Genomic DNA, 23,555 nt, shown 5'->3' on the forward strand with positions numbered 1-23,555 from the left:
TTCTTGAAACCTATTTTCCCTTCTTGAAATCGCGATTCGTAGAAAGGTGGTGGTAGCAGGCATTGAAGAGGATGATGGACATAAATAAGAGAGAAAAGTCTCACAGCCTGAAAACGCGAACACCAAGTTTCAGAAAAAAAAAAAAGTGACGTGGCACTTTAGCCACGTCAGATTAAATTTAGCCATATCAGATTAAATTTAAAGTCACGAAAAATTATAATTATAATTTATTATAGAAAAAAGATTAAAGTATATTTTGAAAGATGACGAAAAATAAAATTCTTTCGAATTAAAAACATATTTAATTCTAATTAAAAAGATAAAAAAAAATTAAAACATACATATTTATTTATCATTTCATTTTCTTTCTTTTATCATAACTTGTCTTTTTTTCTCCATTTAATTATATTAAGAGTGTAATTAAAAAATAATAATATCTTCAAATTGTAAAAGTGATAGGTAAAAAAAAATATAAATGTAGTTTATATTTATTTGCCAAAAGGAATCATATTCAAAATTAGATTAAGAAATAAGCTGAATAATAAATAACATTGAATAATCAAGTAAGAAGAGGTAGATTCAGATCACTAAGCAAACTAGAAATAATATCGGAAAGTTAAAAGGGAAGAGATTGGAGACACTATACTGACAAAAATTAATTATATATAACATTAAATAATTATATATAACATAAAAAATAATTTTAATTTTATTATTTTTTATGATAACAAAAAATAATATATTTATTATTATAATTATACAACTAAATTTAAATAAGCTTTACAATTTTATTATAGGTAACCTTTTTTTATTTTTTTGGTGGATAATTTTAGTATTATGAAGGGCTATTTTCGTTTAAAAAATAGTTAAGTTTTAGAAGAAAAAAATGATTAAATCGAGAAAAACGGTTAAATTTAAAAAGTCGGTTATTTAAAAATTAAAATTGATAAAATATTTATTTTTAAAGGATAGAATTAAAAACAAAATGTATATACTAAAAAAATAATCTTTTCATATAATAGTCTAGATAAATAATATTAAATAAGATACGTTTACAAAATGTACATAGGGAAAATATAATTATAAATAACATAAGTAATTAAACAAAATATTATTAGAAGTAATATCTTATTTAAATAATATAAATACTAATAAGGATTATCACAAAAATGAGTTAAGAAAATATATAAAATATCATATAGTTATTTAGATAACCATACATATTTTTTATATTTATAAATCCAAAAGAGGAAGAGACGTACATAAAGTTTTTCTCAATAGATAACTATACAAAAGATTTATTCTAAGTAAATTACGTATTTGTTCCATCATTTCCAATGCTTACTCCACCAATATATCATCTGTATCTACTCATACCAACCAGATAATCATTGTAAAAGATACCAAACATGCATAAAAAAGAAAAACAAAAAACACAAAAGGGTAAGATAATGTTAAAAATAACAGAAAAAATATCGGAATTCATCATACATCACATTTCATATCAAATTAAACAAACATCCTAAACATATCATTAACCTAGACCTGACCATCCGGATAAAATATGAATGTCGAGTTATTTGTGGTGACCATTATTGCTCTGCAGAGTCATGATCAATGAGTTTCACCTTACCACACACAAGATTAATCTATTTCGCTTCTTAGACCATAATGGAACACTTAGACTAGGACTTTCTGCTACTCTTACCACAAACATCACTTCTCTCTAATTGAAAATAAATTACCATTAGAGTGTTAAAAAACCCATAAGATTGAGCTTCCTACATTTGTACAAACAATACTTAATATAACCACTTAAAATTTCTCTTTAGAAATTCTTATTCAATCACACCTTGATACATACATCAACCTCATTCAAAATCCTTAATAACATTTCATAAAGCATATTAAACATATCATAAAGTATCATCCAATCCTTAAGGGAAATAAAAAAAGTCAAAGAGAGAAAAAGTAAAGAGAGAAAACTATAAATATTGGCGGTGAGCGACACATCCTTGCCGTTGAGTGCCATTCTTCGCACAAACCTAACACTTGAACGCCATCCCCTACAGCTAAGTGCTAAACTTATCGACTTTTTGACACTACTATATTTGAACACCACATTAAAAGATTAAAACATATAAATAAATATAAAAAAATGGTAAATGTCTATTTTCTTTACCTAATTAGTCGCAGAATAAAAAGATACCTTTAATATAGTAATTAAAGAAGTGTCTCTCCTTTCACAAATTTCACTTATAATTATTTATAGTTTTGTAAAGAATTTTAGATTTTACTGGTTCTCCTACTAACCTTGTTTAATATTTTTTTTCTTAAAATGTTTGTTGGGATTCACATTCTTGACATTCATGACCACAAACATATAAAAAGACTTAGTTTTTTTTTTATTTTAAATTTGACTAGTTATTATGAATTTCAATTATAATATAAATTATATATTGGAAATTAGAAAAAGAAAAAAATAGTAAAAAAAAAAGAAGAATTATCCGAGAAAGATACAACAAACTAACCAACTATGTAACTAACTTTGTAGTTTTAGCTGGATAAGGATCTTTATCTTCGTTCAATTCCTATAATTGTAAAAGGGAGGGAGAGAGTAGCAGTAGGGGATGGCATCAAATGCTGAGGAGATTCACGCTGCATTGACTTGTTTCTCTTGCTTCGTTCGTTAGGATTAGGAAGGAAGTAGCCTGGAGAAGTGGTGTGTTGGCTCGGAATCTGTGGGAATGGGATCTTGCCTCTCCGTCGCGGGGGCACCATCGGATGCATGTGATGACCGCTTGTGGAGTCCAACAGAATTGTCGGATCATAGGATTGAAATGCGGGTTCACAGAGTTCCTGGGAGATTGTTCTTGAACGGTTCATCGCAGATTGCTTCCTTGTACTGCAGAAAAGGCTACGGAGGGATCAACCAGGATGCAATGCTTGTTTGGGAGAACTTCTGTTCGAACGACGGCACCGTTTTATGCGGTGTCTTCGATGGCCACGGACCTTATGGTCATTTGGTTGCAAAGAAACTCAGGGATTCCTTTCCTTTAAAGCTCATGGCTCAGTGGAATTCCTCAAATCCTGACAGCACCTACAGTTATCGCAATTTCTTTAACACATCCATGAACAACGACTTGGAACCTTGTACCATTGCCCCAACTGAAATTGCGACGCTCAGACAATCTTTTATCAGAGCTTCGAAGATCATGGACAGAGACCTCAGAATTCACAATCAAATCGATTGCTCCTCTAGTGGCTCCACGGCTGTTACCTTGCTCAAGCAGGTGAGTATCACATCGCATCCCATCCCATCCCATCCCATCACTTCACATTATCTGCCACCTTCTTCAATTTTCGTTCATTCATCCCTCCCTCCCTCCATCCTTTAAGGGCCACGACCTTCTTATTGCTAATGTGGGTGACTCCAGAGCTGTATTGGCTACTCATGACCGCAATGGTTCCCTTATTGCCATTCAGCTGACCACTGACCTTAAGCCTGATCTTCCAAGTACCTCTCTCTTACCCACGTCTTTATTTGTGTCCAATACAATGCTGGATATTTTTCTTGTCTTACTGTTTTTTATTCATCAGGGGAAGCAGAGAGGATAAGGATTTGTAAGGGAAGAGTGTTCGCCCTTCAAAATGAACCGGGGATTTATAGATTATGGCTTCCCAATGTTGACTCCCCCGGGCTTGCCATGTCAAGATCTTTTGGAGATTTTTGTCTCAAGGACTTTGGACTCATCTCTGTTCCTGATCTCTCTTATCACCGCCTCAATCACAGGGATCAATTTGTTGTGTTAGCCACAGATGGGGTAACGCTTACCTCCTTTTTTCTTTTGTCAAACACAAATATATATGATCCACATTCTTGTGTTATCATGCACATACTTTCAAATCTCTTTAGGTATGGGATGTTTTATCAAACGAAGAAGTTGTGTCCATTGTGTCGTCTAGTCCACGCTCTTCAGCGGCTCGAATACTGGTTGACGCAGCTGTTCAGGCATGGAAAACCAAGCTTCCCACTTCTAAGGTTGATGATTGCTCTGTAGTTTGCCTCTTCCTTAATTCCATGTCGGAGTTAAAACCATCGACCCCCAAAAAAGACCCATCAAATGTCGTTGAGCAGTAACCACCACTACTTAGAGCAGAACCTTAACGAAAATGCCCACAGTACATATCTTTTATGTCAACCATCATTCTCTTTATTTAGAAGAAGGACTATTTGGCTGCATTCCCTATTTCAGGAATACACTCACATCCTAAGGTTTAACAAATTTTCATTTGTCTCTCCCCAAATAAATCTCTCTCAATTTATATAACAAAACAAAGTTATATACTACCCATTAACACATGTCACTTGATATTTTTTTATGCAGTTATAAGGATAGAGAGATGTAGCCATGTAAATACATACGGAACATAATTTCATTAAACCTCGGGTGTGTGTGCAAAATGACATAATTTATCTTATATTTTTACATGTACAGGGTAAAGGGATACTACCGTCCTTTTCTTTTTAGCTGGAGATCTTTTCCTTATCTGTATATCCAAGTCTTTAGATTATATTATGTAGTTCATCCAGGGGTTGCTTGAAACAAGAGAAATGAAAAGAATAAGAATTTTATTTGCTTTTCTGTCATTTGTATTTTACCCTGTTAGTTATATTTTTCCTTGTTATTTACATTTTAATTTAAACACTCCAAATACCCAACACCTACCAAAGCCACACAAGGCCAAGTCCTTTTTTGAAACAAAAGTTTCTTGTCGATTACTATTTCAGTGGTTAGTAGAGTTGAGACAGAAGCCTGACCTTTAATTCTTTAATACTTAGCTGTAGTTCCATGTAGCTCTGAACGTCTTGAGCAAAATGAGTATAACCCACTGATGTTATAAATTGGGCAAAGGAGAAATACACTTTGTAATAGCCACCATTTTGATTTGCATTTTCCTTGTCTATAATGGTGCTGACTGGGTTATGAAGTCAAGCTGCCTTGAGTCTATCTGTCACTTGATAAGGATGTAATATCATTGAACTGTGTAGAACTCGTTTGATGGACAAATAGAACTTTTCCAGCCAAAAGCTACTTTTTTTGGGTGTTATTAAAATAAAAATGAAAATTATGAAATATTATCCTCATAGATCACTTCGTATTATTTATAGATAAAATTAATATATGCTTTTTAAAATTTTCATAAAGGTGTTTATTTCTTTATCTTATATTTTATTTTTTTGACATTTTTTAATTGGATAAGCTATATAGAATTTAATTAATTTCGAATAAAGTCTCGTATTCTAATTAACTAAATAAAAAGTAATTAAGTGAAAATCTCAATTCAACACACATACAAACATATATTTATAAAAGTTTTATAAAAAAAATAGTCAATATTAGATGTGGTAATTAGAAAGTTATAAAAAAAATTAAATATATTTTATCGTGTTTTCTGGTTATTAATGGTTTTAGGTGAAAGACAAATAAAAAACTTTTGACTATTATTTTGTGTACATTAGGGATTTTATCCAGTAATATTTCTTTTCTATTTTTAATTTGTCCACTAATTTGTTTTTATTAACCAGACAGGTCAATTCATATATCTGTACTTGATCTTCACAATTTTGATCCAATCGTTGTAAAGCTTTCTTTTTGGTAGATTTTTCTATTTTGTCTTTCTTTTTAAGACAATGGATAGATTTTATTCAGCAATAATGGCTTACACTCACAAGGAGGAGAATGGTAGACAAAGTATAATGCAGAGCATGAACAGAAAACACGTTTTAAAACTTCAATCCCACTAAGTAATCCATCCATATCAACAATATCGCAATGTACCCCCTTTTTATGTTTATTCATCTTTTAGAGATCTCTGAACCTCTTCACAAGCAAAATGAGTATAAAATATTGCTATTATAAATCAGACAACGGAAAAATTCACTAATAGCCAGATTTTTTGTCATTTCCTGGTCTATAATTACGCTAATTGGGTTATGAATCATAACTGGAATGCTAGCAATTTAACCAAAACAGGGTTGGATGTCTAACACAGACTATGTCTTCAACCGGTAAACCATGCTACTACATACCCTAATACCATGTATAGCTAACCCCTTTATCCACATAGGTTCACGAATAAGATATCAAAACATTAACTTTAGCAGACCTTGTGGCCAAGAGTCTTAGGTTCTAGTTATCCACGTTGCAAAATCATTAATGAAAACTTTGGCCCCTTCCTCATTTTCCCATGTGACTTAATATTCGGCTAATTATAGCCTCCTTCTTTCCGGAAACAGGAAGATTATGTGCGGTAAGATAATATTTCAACTCCACCACAGTCAAATCCTTTAACTGCAAAAAAATATCAAATGATTCCACATCAGCAATTTTGAAAGTTAAAAGAAAGAGCAGCACTGCAAATGAAAATTTTAAGCCATTATTACAACCCCCTAAACTGATAGCCATCTGATACCAGAAACTCAAATTTGAAGTGTGACTAACATCTTTGTCCGTATAAGGTATGGTAACTTTGAGCCATAATTAAAACTTCGTTACAACTTTGAGTCATAATCACCTTGTCGTTGGAGGTGCAGACCAGACACAAGGCATCCTAAACCCTAAACACCCGCCCTCAATCAAGTCACCACCAAAAAGAGAGTTGTAGTGAGGAGAGAGATAGAGAGTTAAAGGGAGGTGAGGAAGACTCTAGTGCCGAAGACATTTTTTTATGAAGTGTAGAAACATTTTTTTATAAAGTGTAGGAACGAAATTGGTATATACTTTGGAACAGGAATAAAATACAATTTTAGTTAATAGTTTAGAGACAAAAAATATATTTAATCTTTAATAAAATAATTTGTTATTTCCTTACACAGATCAAATTGGTAGCAAAGCTCCAAATATTGGGAGCCCTATTTCCACTGGAATTGGTGAAAGGAACTGTTTCATTTTATTAGTAAAAGACCTAGAAAAGAACAGTCACTAAGACAAAAGCTAGGTAAGCAGGAAGAAGAGGCTAGAAAAGGCCAGGCAAGTGGCTCTCCATCTATAGGAAGATTGTGTCCAGGGTTTGGTAATCTAAGTTCTAGTCAACTCATATTAGCCTGTGCTTTATTACAAGTAGTCACTCCTCGTTTCTATTTAACAGTACATCAATCTTAAGTCACGGTCATATCTCGCCCCCCAATATAGCAACCAACACCATGTCCAAATTTCATCATATTAATAGCAGCCAAATCCTCTGTTCGTTACTGTGGTTAGTAGTGGGTTAGAAAGGTGCACCTCACATCACATTGTAATAACAACACTGCCAGTTACACCGTTCAACTTGTGTAGAACACGTACCTCTGGCAACGCTCACTCGCCATTGCCACTGATAGGGTTGTCAAGACCTCTTAAACCCATTCCAAGTGAAGGTGACATCTCCTTTGGCTCTGATTTGAGTAATATAATTTTTTTGGTTCTTCTGCTAAATGAGTTCTCTCTATTATGTCTTTGTTTTGTGTTTTTTTTTCTTTAATGTCTTGTATGAAAGCCTATAAGGAGAAACTTGATCAATTTTAGAATAATGATTGAATCAATGACTAAGTTTCTTGAATCTTATACCGATGAGGACCTTATAAGCATCATGGAATATAAGAAGAACAAGATTTAGGAAGAATAAAGAAGATATACAAAGGGGGTAACTTAGAAAGCTTAAAGAAATTAGAAAGCAAATTAATTTGTAAAAGTTTTAGAAGTTTTTAGAAATTTAGAGAAGGTGAATATAAATGGAAATGTCACCTTTAATGAATCAGAATATTTTTCTTTTCAGCTGCCCACTTCATGGGAGCAAACAGTTGAAGCAAAAAGAGCTTTCATTTTTACCATTACCATATTTGTCTGTGGAGGATGCTCAAGATCCAAATGATGAAGCCCCAAAATGGGATTGAACAAACCCAGTGAGGAAGAAGACAAATTCTTTGACAAAAAAATATCAAATAAGGAAACAACAACCTTGAGGGGGGTGTTGTAAATAGAGGATTATCAGAATAAAAATATCCCCAATATCTTTACTAATGATTAGCAAAAAAATCCTTAAAATCTTCCTACTCATTTCAACATATTTTTATTTCCTTATTTGAAGTATTTGATCATTACAAATAAAAATTATGTTAATGTAATTTTTGCGATTGTTATCAATAGAAGTTTGTCAGTTTAGGTATAACTGAAAGCTAGTTTAGGTATAACTATATGGTTTGTCCAGTACAGTTTGCCTGTTTATTCCATAGCTTGTATTGCAACTGAAACACCTACGACAAAATCATTGCTTGGATTTCGAAGGTAGGTAACTAGGTATGTTCGATGTAAAATTGGCTGAGGCTTAAGCACACCTGCTTATCCAAAATTTGATCAAAATTTCCACAAATATGCACTGCATGAAAAAACTTCCAAGGATTACCTTTCCAGTGTCAGCAAGCTCGCCCCAGTCATATTGTTTACACTCTGTAGTTGCAAACTCTACCATTGCTTTTCGTTTCTTTGAGGCTTCAGTTGGCTTCCCAATGCCATGCTCATTCTCCTCATCATAATTTTCCCCATATACCGAGGTTTTGAATTCTTCCACTGCCCTCACCACTCCTGGTCTGCAGGTAACACACAAGCAGGAGGATTATCAATTCAAACTAAACTCTTCATCAGCAAATAGATGAAAGGTCAAAGAGGACAGAACAGATATACTTTCTTTCAGTTTCATTTTACGGTCTGCTATTTAGACTCAACAAAATGCTCAATTTATTATGAATAACTAGAGCTTACCTGGCCAAGCCTTCTTCGTCAGGTAATGTTTCATCTTTCATTTCTGGAACATCATCCTCTTCCAATGCTAATGCCTGCAGTACAGCATAGTGTCTTTGCAAGGCTGAAGATGAAAAAAGCTTATTTTTTACCATCAGGAATCACTATATCTTTTCTTGTGTCAAATGGGAATAATAATTAGAAGTAGAACAAGACACATACTGCAAGTAGCTAATCATCATACACTATCAAGGAATAAAATCAAAAATAAGTAAACAGACAAAAAACAGTAAAACGTTATTATGAAGTTAATATATTTCCACAATTTATTGATTTCATTGAGTAAAATATCAACAAAAGGTCTAATTATTGGGTAAAGCTAATGGAATGAAGTGTATAAATGCAATGCTTTTCAAAAAAAATAATAATAATAATCTATCAGAGTTGGAAGAGATGAAAATGTTGGGGTAGATGGGATGGGTTAAAAAGGATGAGAGATTTTTGCCTTTGGTCATGCAAGGAGAAACCAACTGAGGCCCAAGTAAGAAAAGCGGGTGAGATAAAAAGATTACCAAAAACAACTTTATGATTCATTGAACAAACTGATCTTTCCAAAAAAAATAGGTTTTTAAGATATAGAAAAGTGGCTTCATTTGATCAAGGTAAACAACCCCACCAAATAAGAATAACCTTTTGATGCAATATATCAGGTTCAGGAATAAACTCTTCAATATATACATCATTACATCATTTATATTGAAAGTCTGGTAACATTTAAAAAACATAAGCTAATGAATATTATATTTGGAGAAATCTTGAGTAACACTGCTACTTTTATTCGTTGTCAACCAGCCTTCATATAGAAATCACCAGCATGCTTAATCCTGTATCTTTAAGTAAACTGTCTATAATTCAGTCAAGGTGAGTGTTTCTAGATGAGAGAATAAATTACTATAAAACCAATGAAGCTTACTAGATGTATATGCAGAATTGCCAAACAGCAAGGAGAGGGAGTAAGCCAGAGGAAGGGAGAAGAGGCTTACCAGGGTTGGTAAATTGGCATACAGAAAAATCTTTCAAGTCAACACGCTTAATTAAATCAGCTGCCCTTTTTATTTGATCACTACTTGCTTTAGTCACCATCCCGCTTGTATCAGAATAACGCTGTAAAAATCATACCCACCAAGATAACAGTTTCATATTTAAAATTTTCACTGTTTTAGACATTTAAAGTTTAAACAAAGTCAAAATATTGCAATTTTCTACCTCTTCAACAAGTCTGATGTCATCAGAATATGGAAGATAAATCATGTGCATTCCGGGTGGCTCAATCTGACTACCTGATTGAATAACTTCTTCCTAATAATCATACATGAGGTAAGAATTCCATACAAGCACATTAAATGAATAGCTGAGATTACGGTTAGATTGTATTGATTGCAAAAATTTTATTGAGATCCTTTTAGAATAGGTTAAAATTGTGTTAATTCAGGAGTTTGGAACGATTCAAAGTGAAGCGGACCACTGTGCTTTGTATATGTTCTTCCAATCTTTGCATTTACTCAATTGTTTATATTGATAACATAATGATTGCATGTGATGATCATGATGGCATTGAATGCCTCAAACAACAGAGATTTTCTTTGAATTGAAGTAGCTCAGCAAAGGCAGGCCATGTATGTTCTGAATATTTAGAATGAGCCAAATCATATACACAGATGGAAGCTTGTACCTAACCACCACATCCTATTTTGATCCTAAGGATATTACAGGTTGATTGGTAACCTAATTGACATATGAAGGCCAGACATAGGGCAGATTGTCCATAAGGACAAGCAATTTATTTCTGACAAATATGGTTTTAAAAAAGTAATCTCATTTCATGAAGGAGTATACAGCAAAATGTTTTCTAGAGTTCCAATGAAAAGGCATACTACCACGCCATGACCCTCACCACATGTGACCTCGTGAGTGAAACAACTTCTTCAGAAGTTACAACTTTGCAAAGGTATTGTAAAGTCGTCTTAATTGCCATAAACCCTAGCCCATCCTATTTGTGGACTCTCTAGGGTTGTCTTAATTGCAACCTTGAGGATGGTGATTTAGTCCTAGCTAGAAATATGGCTTAAATATAGGCTACAAAACATGGGTAATTCTCACTTTATAAGTTACTTTTATAGGGTTAAGTTAGTTTTACAAGTATGCGCAACACTACAAGCTTGTAGCCTGGGCATGACGGGAAATGTTGGAAAATCACCTTGACGGTGGTCATCACTAGCCCATCTCAGTTGGGACTCTCTTGGTGCAGCGCTAATTGTCAGCCTTAAAGGTGGTGATTCAGTCTCGATTAAAGATAACAAATAAAAATTATAAAGCCTAGAAAGTTCTCTTACAAATTAGTTTTCCGTGATTGAACTAGGTTTTCTCAGTGTTGTATCATTCATATCGCACTCACAATCACAATTCTAACAAAAAACACAGCTTGAATTGTGTGTGAAACCAAATTCGGATCTCGTGTCACATGATCCGGTTAAAAGAAATCTTGAGCATAAGTATAAAGATCAATGATCAGGAAAATATGAGTACAGAAAAGAATGCAAGACAATTATACAACAAAATGGAGCTCTAAAATTATTCAGAAGTTTAGAGACAAAGCCATCAAACAGCTACGTCACATCAGCTTTTAAGCCAAGAAAGCAATCATTCATTATAATGCCAAATTTCTAGCATTGAACATATTGTACCTGTGCAATGAGAGCAACTAATTGAGGGCGAGAAGAACTACCACTAAAAGCAACAGCAAAACTGAAAGAAAAATCAGATAATTACTTTGATTGGTAATTATTAGCATATGCAAGTGTCATTTAACATCAGTCATGTTACAACCATACAAACTACTATATCAATCATGTAATAAAACTTAGTAGTATTACAAGAGGATGCTTAGTTAATATATAATATTTGTCACTTGTTTTTGTCACACACTACCTAACTAGATTTCAGTTGCAGCTTTGACAAATCCCTCTCTTTCCCTTTTCCAATTAACATTCATGCAACTGCCTCATAAATACCAAAGATTTCTCAATGTAGAATTTGATTCAAAATGCTACCACTTCAAACTCTAATTTGATAACAAGTAACATTTTAAGAAAAAGAAAATGCAGATACCCAATTGGAACGCACTTAGAATCAGACTACATTATTTAAGATATTAAATTCTCATAATCGCCAAAAACAAAGAATAAAGATGTTGATGTAGACATGAAAGTGCAATTAAAAAAATCCTTAAAGACAATGAATCAAGGATACCGGTTGAGTTGTATCATGGACCTATGAAGAGCAATGAAGATGCACATGCTGCTGTCTGTACCCTGCAAAGCAAAAAGGCATCACAGAAGAATACTATGAAATAGAAAAAGGGATAAACATACAAACTAGAGAAGCATGTAAGATTGATTTGGTGCAACTATTATACATGCCACCATTTCGAAAAATACCAATAGACTACTAGATAAAAATACTTTTTTATCTGTAAAAGGGACACTGTATGCATCCATTTGATGAGAGCAATTAATTGGTAGCAAAGTCATAAAAACAACTTGCATCAAAACAAGATTCCCAATGGCAAGATGAAGAACGCACATGATCTATGTCCAATGAAAAAACATCCCATTCTACAGAAATCACACATCAAATAGGGATATGACCAACGTAGCCCTGATAAAGCTCGAGCAGTTGTTACCTTACTAACCAAATTTGTGAGGCTGATCAGCCTTAAGCCCAATTTCTGAAAAGTGAGAACTTGCTTAAATCCTACAAGGACTACATTGATCATATCTCTTGCAGATGAGATCTAAACACACCCCATAATAATTTGGACGTCTAGAACAAAGACAAATACATGCTAAGAGTCAAATTCAACAACCCCTTCTAGAGATGTACATGTTAAACATTCAGTTATTCAACTGGATGTTAACTTTTCTGTTTTCTGTTATGATAGGATATAAGGTGCTAGGTTATAATGGGTTTAGGATAGAAGGAAAAGAAAATGAGAGGGCGGTTAGGAGGGAAGAGTTATTTGACAGTTAGTTAGTTAGTTAGTTAGTTAGTTAGTTAGTTAGTGAGAAGGGGAAGAGAAACTTTATAAATAGGGAGTGGGTTCTGTATAGGGGGATTATTGAGTGAATTTGTTGTAAGACAGGATTTTAGCCTGCAGAAAGAGGTTATGCTCCTAACCAGGGAGGTTATGCTTCCAACCATTCTTTGTAAAGAGAGTTCTTTTACTGTGAATAATAGAAAAAATCATTCTTTCATTACTATTTCTACCTATTGTTAGTGTTCTTAGTTAGGTTTCAAACCCAGGAACCTAAAATGTTATGTTTTTTTTTAACCTCTTTAGAGCATATATATGCTCAGCTTGTGTACTCTTTCTGTCATAAAGTCACAGAGTTCACAAAAACCAAGCACAAAAGTTACATTTAAAATCCAACATTATCCATAACTAAAGATGCCATAAACAGTTCATATGAGACAAAAACCAGTAACCTCATGACTAGGATAAAGGAAACTCGATGGCTTCAAGTTGTAATAATCTCTCAAGCTACTCAGTGGCTTGAACCCTAAAAGATTAAGCTGTCCAGTTGAAATTCTTTTAATTTCAGATAGTTGCTCCATCGAAAATGTAATATTCTGGCTGAAAAAATAAATAAAATTATAATTAGAAAGAAAAGGAAACAACAGGGCCTCAAGAAATAGAATAAGGGCATCTGAAGTATTTTTACAGGCATGCATATAGAAATGTCAAGTCAATGTGATTGGTTTATCTAATCCCCTTTCAAAGCTGCAACTCTGCATCCATTTCAAACTACAAAAAAACTTCCACCTTTTCTAAAATTATGGTCTCAATTTTAAATAGTTTAAAAACAAAAGAACCACAAGAAGATAATTTCCAGAAATTAAGTAAAAAAACACCAACTTTTTCACAACCAACTAGGATTAGGTAGACCTCGATATCGTTTGATCCCTTTTCTATTTTTCATTTTTCAATTGGTAGTATATTTTCACTTAGCTTTACAGAAAAGGCCACCTTATTTTCATTACAATGATATTATTCACCCCTATATTTTCAGAAACTAAACAAAACCATCTCATATCCTCCTTCAATGACAGATTTGTCCCAGAACAAGTAATTGGCTATGATTCAGATTCCAAAAACTCCTATTCTCAGCAACGATAGCAATGCCCCATATAGTACAGTTAATATTCTTTCTCAAATCAAATCCAAATAGAAAAAATTGAAGTGAAGAAAATTATCCAAACATAAAAATTAAAAATAAATGGAAGTATAAAATGCATACTTTTTATAAGGTAAAAACTGTCTAGTAGGTTTTTCCACCACTGCACCAGTATCAGCACATATGAAAGTTCTTTCAATCTGCACCATCAAACCAGTTTACAATTGTCTTATACAGCTCTAAGAGCACTAAGCATTATGGTTTGACAAAAAGAATATAACCAATGGGAATTCAACAACGTTGTTATTCCATAGATAAAATCATATAAAAAAAAGGGAATGATTATAGAACACTAGCAACAAGAAAAATAAGGCGGAAATTTAATTGCAGTAGCTTGATTTTCATGAAACTACCAGGAAGTCATAGAAAAAGTCTATAGACATTCTTTCTCGAAAGTAGTGATTATATTCTACAAATAAATTTTACAAAGACTAATAGGATACAACCTCCTATTACAAAGTTTAATGAGAGAAAAATAAGGGAAGTGGGAATAGAGCTATATAATGTAATTACAATTAGTTGGGAGTCCGTTACCATGCCAGTAAAGTTAGCTAAAGAATAAGAGAGGTTTGTAAAAATACTTTTAGGGGTATAGAGAAAAAGGGAGGAAAAATACTGAGAGGATACTTGACCCTCGAAGAGCCACATTTGTTCTTTCTATACTACTTTCCATTGAAGGAAATTTACAGTTTTGTCTCTTTTATCTCTGTAAACTTCATCTTCCTTAAGTCTTCTGACACAGTTTCTATAAACTGGTGTCATAGCTCTTTCTGGGCTCTGGGTATTAATGTTGACTACAAGACTGAGAGCATTGGTGTTGGAAGTCCCACATCAATTAGAGATAAGACCAATTTAGAATATATAAATTGGTACAAACCTTACCTCACAAACCGGTGTTAGAGTCTATACCTGAGTTAGGCTTAAAGTTTCACTTCTTAATATAGTATCAGAGTCATTGTTAGAGTCTATACCTAACGAGATTTGTGTTTGTTGGACATATTGTTCCACCCACTATCGGATTATCTTTTAATGTCTGGTTCCACACTCGAGATATATATACCTCGGCGTGAGAGGGGTGTTGTAAGTCTCACATCAATTAAAGATAAGACCAATTTAGAGTATATAAGTGGGCATAAACCTCACCTTACAAGTCGGTTTTGTGGGGTTGAGTTAGACTTAAAGTCCACTATTTAACAATTGGAGACCATAGAAAACGGGTTTCAGTTACCAAAGAGCTTCAAAAAAATCTCAGATGCAAGATGGACACAAATGGATGCAAATTGGGAAGCCAGTCTTGCGCAATAGAATTTACGCATGGCCTGATTGAAAATGATTGTTGACAGATTAGAGAGTGAGGGAAACAGAAAAAATGAATGCAGTTAAGTACGAGTCAGGGGGTTTCAACTGAGATTGCACAAGAGGAGCTAGTAGGTCAAGAGCATGTGGGAATTAAGAGTTGCAATAAGTGAAGGAAGCTGAATATTCCAGTTTCGGAGGGAGAAGATGCTATGGGATGGATAGGTAAAGTGGAAAGATATTTCTGATTGAGAGGAACGCAAGTGTTGGAAGTCCCACATCGACTAGAGATAAGGCCAATTCATACTTTATAAGTGGGTGCAAACCTCACCCTACAAGCCGGTTTTGTGGGGTTGAGTTAGGCTTAAACCCACCTTCTAATATGATATCAGAGCCATGGTTAGAGCCTATCTTAGCGAGTTCTATGTGGAGATTCTATTCTTCTATTCCACCCGCTATCGGGCCGTTATCGGACCACCCAATTTCTACTATCACGCACAAGATGTCTATACCTCGGCGTGAAGGGGGTGTGTTGGAAGTCCCACATCGACTAGAGATAAGGCCAATTCATACTTTATAAATGGGTGCAAACCTCACCCTACAAGCCGGTTTTGCGGGGTTGAGTTAGGCTTAAACCCACCTTCTAATAGCAAGAAACAGAGAAAATGGAAGGAATTGCTTTAACTTGGTTTTAGTGGTAGGAAATAAGCATTGCAAGCCAATTTTAGGTTGGTTTAAAGAATGCACTCATCCAGAGGTTTCGACCAGTCCTGATGGGAGATCCTTTGAGTCATCCTGGGCTCTAAAGTAGGAGAAGTCAGTTAATGAATTCATCACTCGATTTGAATGATTTGCAAGAATTATTAAGGGCTTGGATGAACAGTATTTGATGAGAATTTTTTCCAAATAGGTTGCTGGAGGAGATTAAAGGAGAATTGAAATTGTACAAAACAGAAAATCTTTCAGAAATGATAAATAAAGCCCACACTATAGAAGCGGAAAATATAGCTGTAGCTAAGGCAGCAGAGGAACAAAAGAATGGATACTAGCAGAGGAAATTTTAGAGTGCCGATGCAATCAGAACTTCAAGAAAATATTAAAAAGGGAAAGTGTTTTCATTGTGATGAAAAATATTGTTTAAATCATGTTTGTAATAACAAGCAACTCAAAGTCATGATGTTATTAGAAGGACAAGAAGAGCAAGAGTGGGATACAGAGCAAGGAATTGCAAAGGAGGAGCAGTAGGAAACACAATTATCACTGCACGGTTTGACGTGGTATTAATTGACTGTGGGGCAACTCAACTTTATTTCTACAGAATTTGTGATCAAACTCCAGTTACCAGTAATGGATACAAGTCCAGATTCGGTTGAGGTTGATGATGGCCACAAAATTGTGGGTAGAGGTATGTGTAAAGAAAAAACTAATTTAGAACACTAACAATAAGAAAAATGAAGCTGCAATTTATTTGCAGTAAGAAACTACCAGGAAGTCAAAAAAGTCCATACACATTCTGATAGGAATAGGAGGGTCTATGTTAGGAGGAAGGTGATTAAAAATAAAACATAGGTTGTTAGGTGGTTTGGGTGGTTGTAGTCCCCTTAGTGGGAAGACTATATATAGGTAGGATGGTGTCTTTTAGAAGACTAGTTTTCTGTAAATTGAAGAGGCTGGACAAGTCTAGAGACATCCTGTGTGAAGGGAAACATTTTCCCTTGGTTGTAATCATGTACTGTGTGTGTTGGATTAATAAGATTGTTTTCCAGTGCTGAGATTGTCAACACTGTTGTTTGTGGGTGGAAACTGAACGTTTTTCGGCTTCTTGTCATCAAGAAACCTAACACATTCTTTCTCCAAAGTAATGACAATAGTCTACAAATAAATTTTAGTATGTAGACTGATAGGATACGTCCTCCTACTACAAAGGTTTGTGAAAGAAGAAATAAGGGAAATGGTACTTGAGCTATGTGACGGAATTACAAGTAGTTAGGAGTCAGTCACCATGTCAGTAGAGCTAGATAAAGAATAAGAGAGGTTTGTATAAATACTTTTGGGATCTAGACAAAAAGGGGAGGAAAAAAATATATGTGGGAGGATGCTGGACCCTCGAAGAGTCAGAGTTATTGTTTCTGTAATACTTTTCATTGACGGAAATATATGGTGTTGTCTCTTTTATCTCTGTAAACTTCATCTTCTTTAAGTCTTCTGATCCAGTTTCCATGATAGACTCATTTATATCTTTCTTGGCAATCATATACAATAGTTATGGATACAAGGATCATGTCCAATTTCAATAGAGAACATCATTTCATTGTTATATAAATTCTACAAAAAGAACAAGATGAGTAAATTCTCGAATTTAAATTGTAACATTATATCATTCCATGGAAAATAGACTATTTTCAAATTTAGATTATAAAATTAATCACCTTCAAAGGACGATTAGTAACAGAATCAAGCCATGTGACAGCTCCTACACATCAAAAGCATGGAGTGTCATTAATTTAAGATAAGCTGAATATGTATAAGCTATAATTTTCCAAGTTAAAAACTAAAGGAACCAATGGAAAAGCTTGCAAGGTCACATGGGACATAACAAAACACTAGAACAATGAAATGAATTATGAAAAAAATAGCTTCTAAAGCAGTAAGTTTATATGGTATGAATTTCCAAGTTAAAAACTTAGAAAGGACCAATGCAAAATCTTGCAGAGGTTACACAAGACAAAATAATAGCTTTTATAAGATAGAAAGTAACATGAAATTCTTACCTGGCTCAGTGTGACGAACTAAAGCATAAGAATTAAGTTCTATGGATATCCCATTAACTATGGTGAATTTAAGTCTTTTGACGATGCGTTTCGTAAACATGCGTTTCCTTAACTGACTTTTCATATCCTCCAATCTGAATTTGAAACACAAAAATAGAAAAAAACGAGACTTAAATTGAATTGTGCTTAAATAAACAATAACTTCTAATGTTAATATATCTTTTAACTATTAGTTGCTCAACATCACAATCTTAATAAAAATATGTTGGTGTTTATAAGAAAGCAAGGTTTTTAACAGGGAACAAAAATGAACAGAAAGAAACGGGAAAATATATTGAAGGAGAATATATGGAAGGAGAACCCTGAAAACTTATCTTATTGAATCAGGAAACATTAAGAAGGAAATCTAAAGCCCTTGAAAAATTAGCTCATGCTGCTTCAGTAAGGCTTTTGGAGATACCTGGTTCCTATCTTAAGAAGGAAACCCATTCAGCCATGTCTACTGTGCTGATTAAAGGTCATCATTATTTTGAGAGAGAGCCTTCCAATTTACCTTCATGTCTCCCAATGTCACCAGCCATGAAATTCCCAATAGAATTTCCATGCTGACACAAGGAAGTAGGTGAAATTCTTCAACCACTACAATCCCCTCTAGTTGCTTACAAAGCCCACTTGACTTCTAATGTCCATCACTCAATCTGACAGTAAATTCAAGAGTCCACTCAATGAGTATCTTCAGAACCATAGCTAAGTCATTTGAGGTGAAGCTAGGAATGGTCCACTGTCAACCATCACTACTACAGTCTTCTTTGCCACTACTCCTTACAACTCAGAGTGTTTGGCTGAGTAAAGCCCCCCATTGAGTACTAAATCCAATAGGTGGTGCTCCATCACCACTAACTACATTTCTATATCCTCTCTTTTTTCTGCTCCTTTGTCCCCTATATTCTCCTTGTAATAGTTCTCTTCTTCTTCCACCATACTCTAAATTGTCATTCCAAACACCAGAGAAAATCTCCAAACTGTTGGGCACATAGAAAACACATGTCTGTGTCCCTCCATATATGTACCACTGGTATGATAGGTTACACACTCCTCTATCCTGTTGCCCCTACTGTACGCAGTTGTTTCAATCCAAGTGGATCCATAGTTTACTAGAGAAATGTGCTCAGCGTTGGATCAGGGCATGGTAATGGGTTGTAAGTTGGTTGTGTTCCTCTCAACCTGAGTCCAATGTCATGGATCCCATAACTCTGCTCCAAGCTTCCATTACCAACTTCTATCCTATCACAATATATCCCCTCTTTGACTTATATTTGATATATAAGTCACAATCGGATCATTACAATGTTGTTGAATTTCAGGACCCTCCCGCACAAGAACCTCCCAAAACTAAAACTCAACCTAAATTACCCCCATCCCCCCACCCCTTAAGACTAAACCTTAAATTGAATTGAAAAGAATGTATACAAGTTTCTAACACTGACTGAAAATAAAACAACAACCGGTAGGAAATGTACCCTCCTGGTTGTTGCCTTGATTCATCCAGGGCCCTTTACTCTCCTCTTAATGATGTTAGGTTACCTTTTTATTTTATATATTCAGCATAACTTATTACAATAACCCAACTCCAACACAGATGCATTGCAAAACAAAACAGAAATCAGAACCAGAATTGTGCAACTGCTTAAGACCATTTGCTGACATATCTGTAATTTATAAGCTTATGAAAAGTAAACTATTAATATGAACAAAATACAGGAAAAAAGTTCAAGTTCACTACCCCAACTAAGCAACAATTTATGTGCCTGAAACTCAATGTTTCAGAAGCATACCAGTAAAACTACAATGCCCAATTTCAATGACACGAGAGGAATAAGTCAGAGAATATCATAAATAATAGGTCTTACTTCTTTCCTGCTTCTGGCATAAAGTCAACAAGATCATCTCCTTCCAACCCAATCAAATCCTAAAAGGCATACAATTGACAAGTAAGCATGGAAAAATGATATAATCAGGATCACTTTACAGAAGAAATCTGGGGAGGGGGAAGCATAACAAATATATATCATAAATGTGCAAACATACAGCATAGAATTGAGATATTTTGAACACTGCATCGGGGCAACTCAAGGGAAGAATTTCAATAGAAATTCCAAGATCCTGTGCATCCTTAACAAACCAAAAAAAGTAATTATGAACCACTAGCATTCTTCAAACCTTATGGTTTTACCATCTATGCTATAAACAAAAGCATATGTTAATGGGTACTTTAGCTCTCTGCAGGGTCATTCTTATCATATCTGATTTTGCAGCCCCTTTGATACTACCAAAAGGATCATCATCATTTGTGAACAGAAGTATGCGTTTGTCAACTGTCTTTGCTGACCTGGTATAAATGTTTCCAATTATCAGTAACCAATAATAACGTGAAAAAAATCTGTGTAGTGTGTGTCCATAGCCAATATAATACCCTTTACAAAGAAGTGCCTGAGCTGCCCAGATAGCATTGTACAGAGAATTTTCTCGAGTATCAGACACAATTCCATGCTGACTTCCTATGTATTTCGAAAATGACTCTAGAGAAGATTGAAACAAACAATAGCCTCAGAATTATATATTACATAATACACAAAACAAGACAGAATCTGAATCAGAAATTAATCCTACTAAATGCATACTCCACATCATACACTACATAGCAGTTCAGAAACTTACAAAAGCATTACATAAAGCTTATAAGGATTGAAAAAGATAAAACATATACACTTATAATGTGTGTGTATTATGAGTTATTAGCAGACATAACCAATGTAATCATAGGTTTAATTAAATTCACTGCTTTACTTTTTCTTCTAAGTCGCATCCTCTCTCTAATTTACTCTGCCAGTCATCAGAGTCAGAACAACACTATTATATTTATCCAAAAAAATTTCAAACCCTGGTTACAGATTAAAAAAAAGTATAACAGGAACAAGCAGCTTCAGAAGTAACAAAACTTCAAAAGAAGGAAATTTGCATCAGGTAAACAATCCTTTGCCCATGTTTGTACAATATCATTCACGTAAGTTTGAAAACCAGTTAGTCAGCAAGCCAAATCTTTAATCATCTAGTCTGTGCTTGATGTGACAAAAAATTACAAATTTAACAAGAATACTACACCAAGTTCAATGGCATCTCTTATGAAAAGAAAATTACTACAAGATAGTTTAGTATAAATAAGGTCCACCAAAATGATTCTCTATATCCACCACCAGAACTGGAAAGCCCAAAATCTTACCTTCCAACTGGTCAAATTCTTTTATGAGCCTTGCTGTTGGCCTGTCTAGAAACTCTCTTTCAGGAACATTAAATACAAAAACACTCTTTAAATCTTGTAAATTTTTCTTCTCCCTCTGAAATAACAAAACTAAATAAGAGATTGCAAAACTAGGTACACTGAATTAGAGTTTAACCTTTGTAATATGCGCAATGAAGGATTTCATTATTGCCATCACATATTACTGAGGTAACAAGGAGAAAAAATAACTCTAATTGGCCTTTAAGATTTATAAAACTGAAAATCAGAAACCTGGTCTTCTAATTTGTAATTTATACCACAAGAATAAAACCAAATTTTGTGACAATGCTGCCTTACTTAAGGTTTTTCCCCACTCTACTGCGCAAGAAGCAAGAAGGGGTGAGCAAAAACTTAAAACTTACAGTATTGAAGAAGCATATGGCAACTTGGTCGTAAGATCTGGTAATGATCTGAGTCTTTAATGTTTGTGATATACAAGAGATGGCAATGTGAAAATGAGATTCAAGTTTCTGGTGTTCTTGCTGCTATAGCCATGGATAGTCAGTTTCTCATAGGCAAGAAAGCTAAAAGAATAAAGGAAATAAATGAATAGTAATAAATGGAGAAGAAAAGTAACCGTGGTAAAAAGAGTGTTGAACATTTTAGGTGAAGCATCAACCAGGTAAACCACATATTCTTTGCTCAATTCACCTTCCTGGTAAAAGGGTTTCTTCTTAGTTGACATTTCAACAGAACAGAACATAAAAGAAAGGGAAAAAAGAAGAGAGAGAGAGAGAGAGAAAGCAATTTACAAGGAGCGAATCTTGAGCTTCGGCCTGGTCTTCCTCGTCTCTGAAGAAATCATCAGCATCCAACTCCATCTTGCACTGACCCCTCAGTTTTCCTCTATTCTCAACTGTATTAAGCAAAGACTTGAAATCCCTTTTATCTCTCTCAAACACGCGCCCAAAACTTTATGGGACTGTGGTTCTTGAAATTGATACTATGTTGTTGTTTTAAATTATTTGTAGTTGTCATTTTTAATGTGGTAATTTTTTTTCATCTTGCCAATTTTAACATGCATTTTATAAATTTTTATGTAATGTGTGAAATATAATTATTTTATTCTTAAGATGACATATTTTAAAATATAAAATAAAAAATAATTTTTACAATGTATAATTCAGAATATAAATTGTGTTCTAAATTATACATTCCAATATCAAATGTCAAATTAAACGAGACTAGGGAGAAAAGAACTATTAGTGATGGGGAAATACTACTATAAGAAGATAAATAAAAGCCAAACAATTTATCACTCGAATTAATTATTCCATTTGAATTTTTATTTATGATACAATTAATTGGTATAAGAAAATATATTGTTATTAAATTATAAAATAAATTTTAATTATTAAAATAAACATATTAATAAATCCTAAAATAATTTTTATAAAAAAATTATAAAAATAAACAATTTTTATAACTTTCTTAATCATATCTTATCTATTTACACTCATAAAAAGATAATTCATTTTTTCTACATATACATATATATATATATATATATATATATATATATATATATATATTCAATTTTACATTTTCAAATAATAATTACTTTAAACTAAATTTAATTATTTTGTAAATTAAAATAATTGTTTATGATAAAAAAGTTAATTATTTTTGTAACTATTTTAAAAAATATTATAATAAATAAATAAACTTTTACTAAAAACACATTTTAAGATATTGAAGATGTTTAAAAATAATAAATAATTGATGAAATTATTAAAAAGAATTAAATTTTTAGAGTTAAAAAGATATAAAAAATAAATAAATTTAGAATTGTGCATCAAAAATACAAAATCTACATTCTAAATTTCACATAAATACAAAATTTATTGGATGCAAGATAAAATATATGAAAATACATAATGAAATACCTAAAATTGTTTGTTTTAATATTAACCAGAAAATCAAATTAGCTTATACTAAAAATTTGATTGGTTCACCAAATTAAATCCAACAAGTAAATATGTGTAATTTAACTATTATATTTTAATTAATAACCAAAAAAAACTTCATTAAACATGTCAAATTAAGTAAAGAATAAAAAACAAACAATGATAAA

General features: G+C 33.3%; 2 protein-coding genes across 5 annotated transcripts; one reads left to right on the plus strand and one right to left on the minus strand.

Annotated features, from left to right (window-relative positions):
- The first annotated feature begins 2,611 nt into the window (after positions 1-2,611).
- LOC108325448 (probable protein phosphatase 2C 33) lies at positions 2,612-4,589 on the plus strand. 2 transcript variants are annotated; one of them, XM_052874013.1, is made up of 4 exons: positions 2,612-3,293; positions 3,400-3,517; positions 3,601-3,824; positions 3,917-4,589. In XM_052874013.1, exons 1-4 carry the CDS (start codon positions 2,748-2,750, stop codon positions 4,139-4,141), a joined length of 1,113 nt encoding a protein of 370 aa, XP_052729973.1. In that variant the 5' UTR covers positions 2,612-2,747; the 3' UTR covers positions 4,142-4,589. The 2 variants fall into 2 exon arrangements, with proteins under 2 accessions (XP_052729973.1, XP_017414012.1); XM_017558523.2 differs by having other exon boundaries at positions 3,601-4,589.
- Positions 4,590-5,795: 1,206 nt separating this feature from the next.
- On the minus strand, positions 5,796-22,413 carry LOC108326270 (ATP-dependent DNA helicase 2 subunit KU70). 3 transcript variants are annotated; one of them, XM_017559664.2, is made up of 19 exons: positions 22,234-22,410; positions 22,059-22,136; positions 21,844-21,963; positions 21,422-21,536; positions 20,615-20,720; positions 20,413-20,530; positions 20,230-20,313; positions 20,052-20,110; positions 18,142-18,275; positions 17,800-17,843; positions 14,138-14,214; positions 13,326-13,473; positions 12,090-12,151; positions 11,525-11,585; positions 10,047-10,139; positions 9,824-9,944; positions 8,802-8,904; positions 8,446-8,629; positions 5,796-6,356 (listed from the first exon to the last, which is right to left on the minus strand). In XM_017559664.2, exons 1-19 carry the CDS (start codon positions 22,300-22,302, stop codon positions 6,243-6,245), a joined length of 1,890 nt encoding a protein of 629 aa, XP_017415153.1. In that variant the 5' UTR covers positions 22,303-22,410; the 3' UTR covers positions 5,796-6,242. The 3 variants fall into 3 exon arrangements, 2 of the variants coding, with proteins under 2 accessions (XP_017415153.1, XP_017415152.1); XM_017559663.2 differs by having other exon boundaries at positions 21,844-21,966; XR_008247725.1 differs by lacking the exon at positions 5,796-6,356 and having other exon boundaries at positions 8,491-8,629; positions 8,802-8,875; positions 21,844-21,966; positions 22,234-22,413.
- Positions 22,414-23,555: the final 1,142 nt, after the last annotated feature.

This window comes from Vigna angularis, chromosome 3 (genome assembly GCF_016808095.1).
Source record: "Vigna angularis cultivar LongXiaoDou No.4 chromosome 3, ASM1680809v1, whole genome shotgun sequence".
Classification (NCBI taxonomy): domain Eukaryota; kingdom Viridiplantae; phylum Streptophyta; class Magnoliopsida; order Fabales; family Fabaceae; genus Vigna; species Vigna angularis.

What these genes read in the sequence shown, in the direction of transcription:
- LOC108325448 (XM_017558523.2), top strand. Translation starts at nt 2,748, where the DNA reads ATGGGATCTTGCCTCTCCGTCGCGGGGGCACCATCGGATGCATGTGAT. An exon ending in CTGTTACCTTGCTCAAGCAG is followed by an intron (nt 3,294 to 3,399) that starts GTGAGTATCACA and finishes CCATCCTTTAAG; the next exon opens with GGCCACGACCTTCTTATTGC. An exon ending in CCTTAAGCCTGATCTTCCAA is followed by an intron (nt 3,518 to 3,600) that starts GTACCTCTCTCT and finishes TTTATTCATCAG; the next exon opens with GGGAAGCAGAGAGGATAAGG.
- LOC108326270 (XM_017559663.2), bottom strand. Translation starts at nt 22,302, where the DNA reads ATGGAGTTGGATGCTGATGATTTCTTCAGAGACGAGGAAGACCAGGCC. An exon ending in TCCATGATACAACTCAACCG is followed by an intron (nt 11,586 to 12,089) that starts GTATCCTTGATT and finishes TTTTTCTTTCAG; the next exon opens with TTTTGCTGTTGCTTTTAGTG. An exon ending in ACATCAGACTTGTTGAAGAG is followed by an intron (nt 9,945 to 10,046) that starts GTAGAAAATTGC and finishes TGATTTTTACAG; the next exon opens with CGTTATTCTGATACAAGCGG.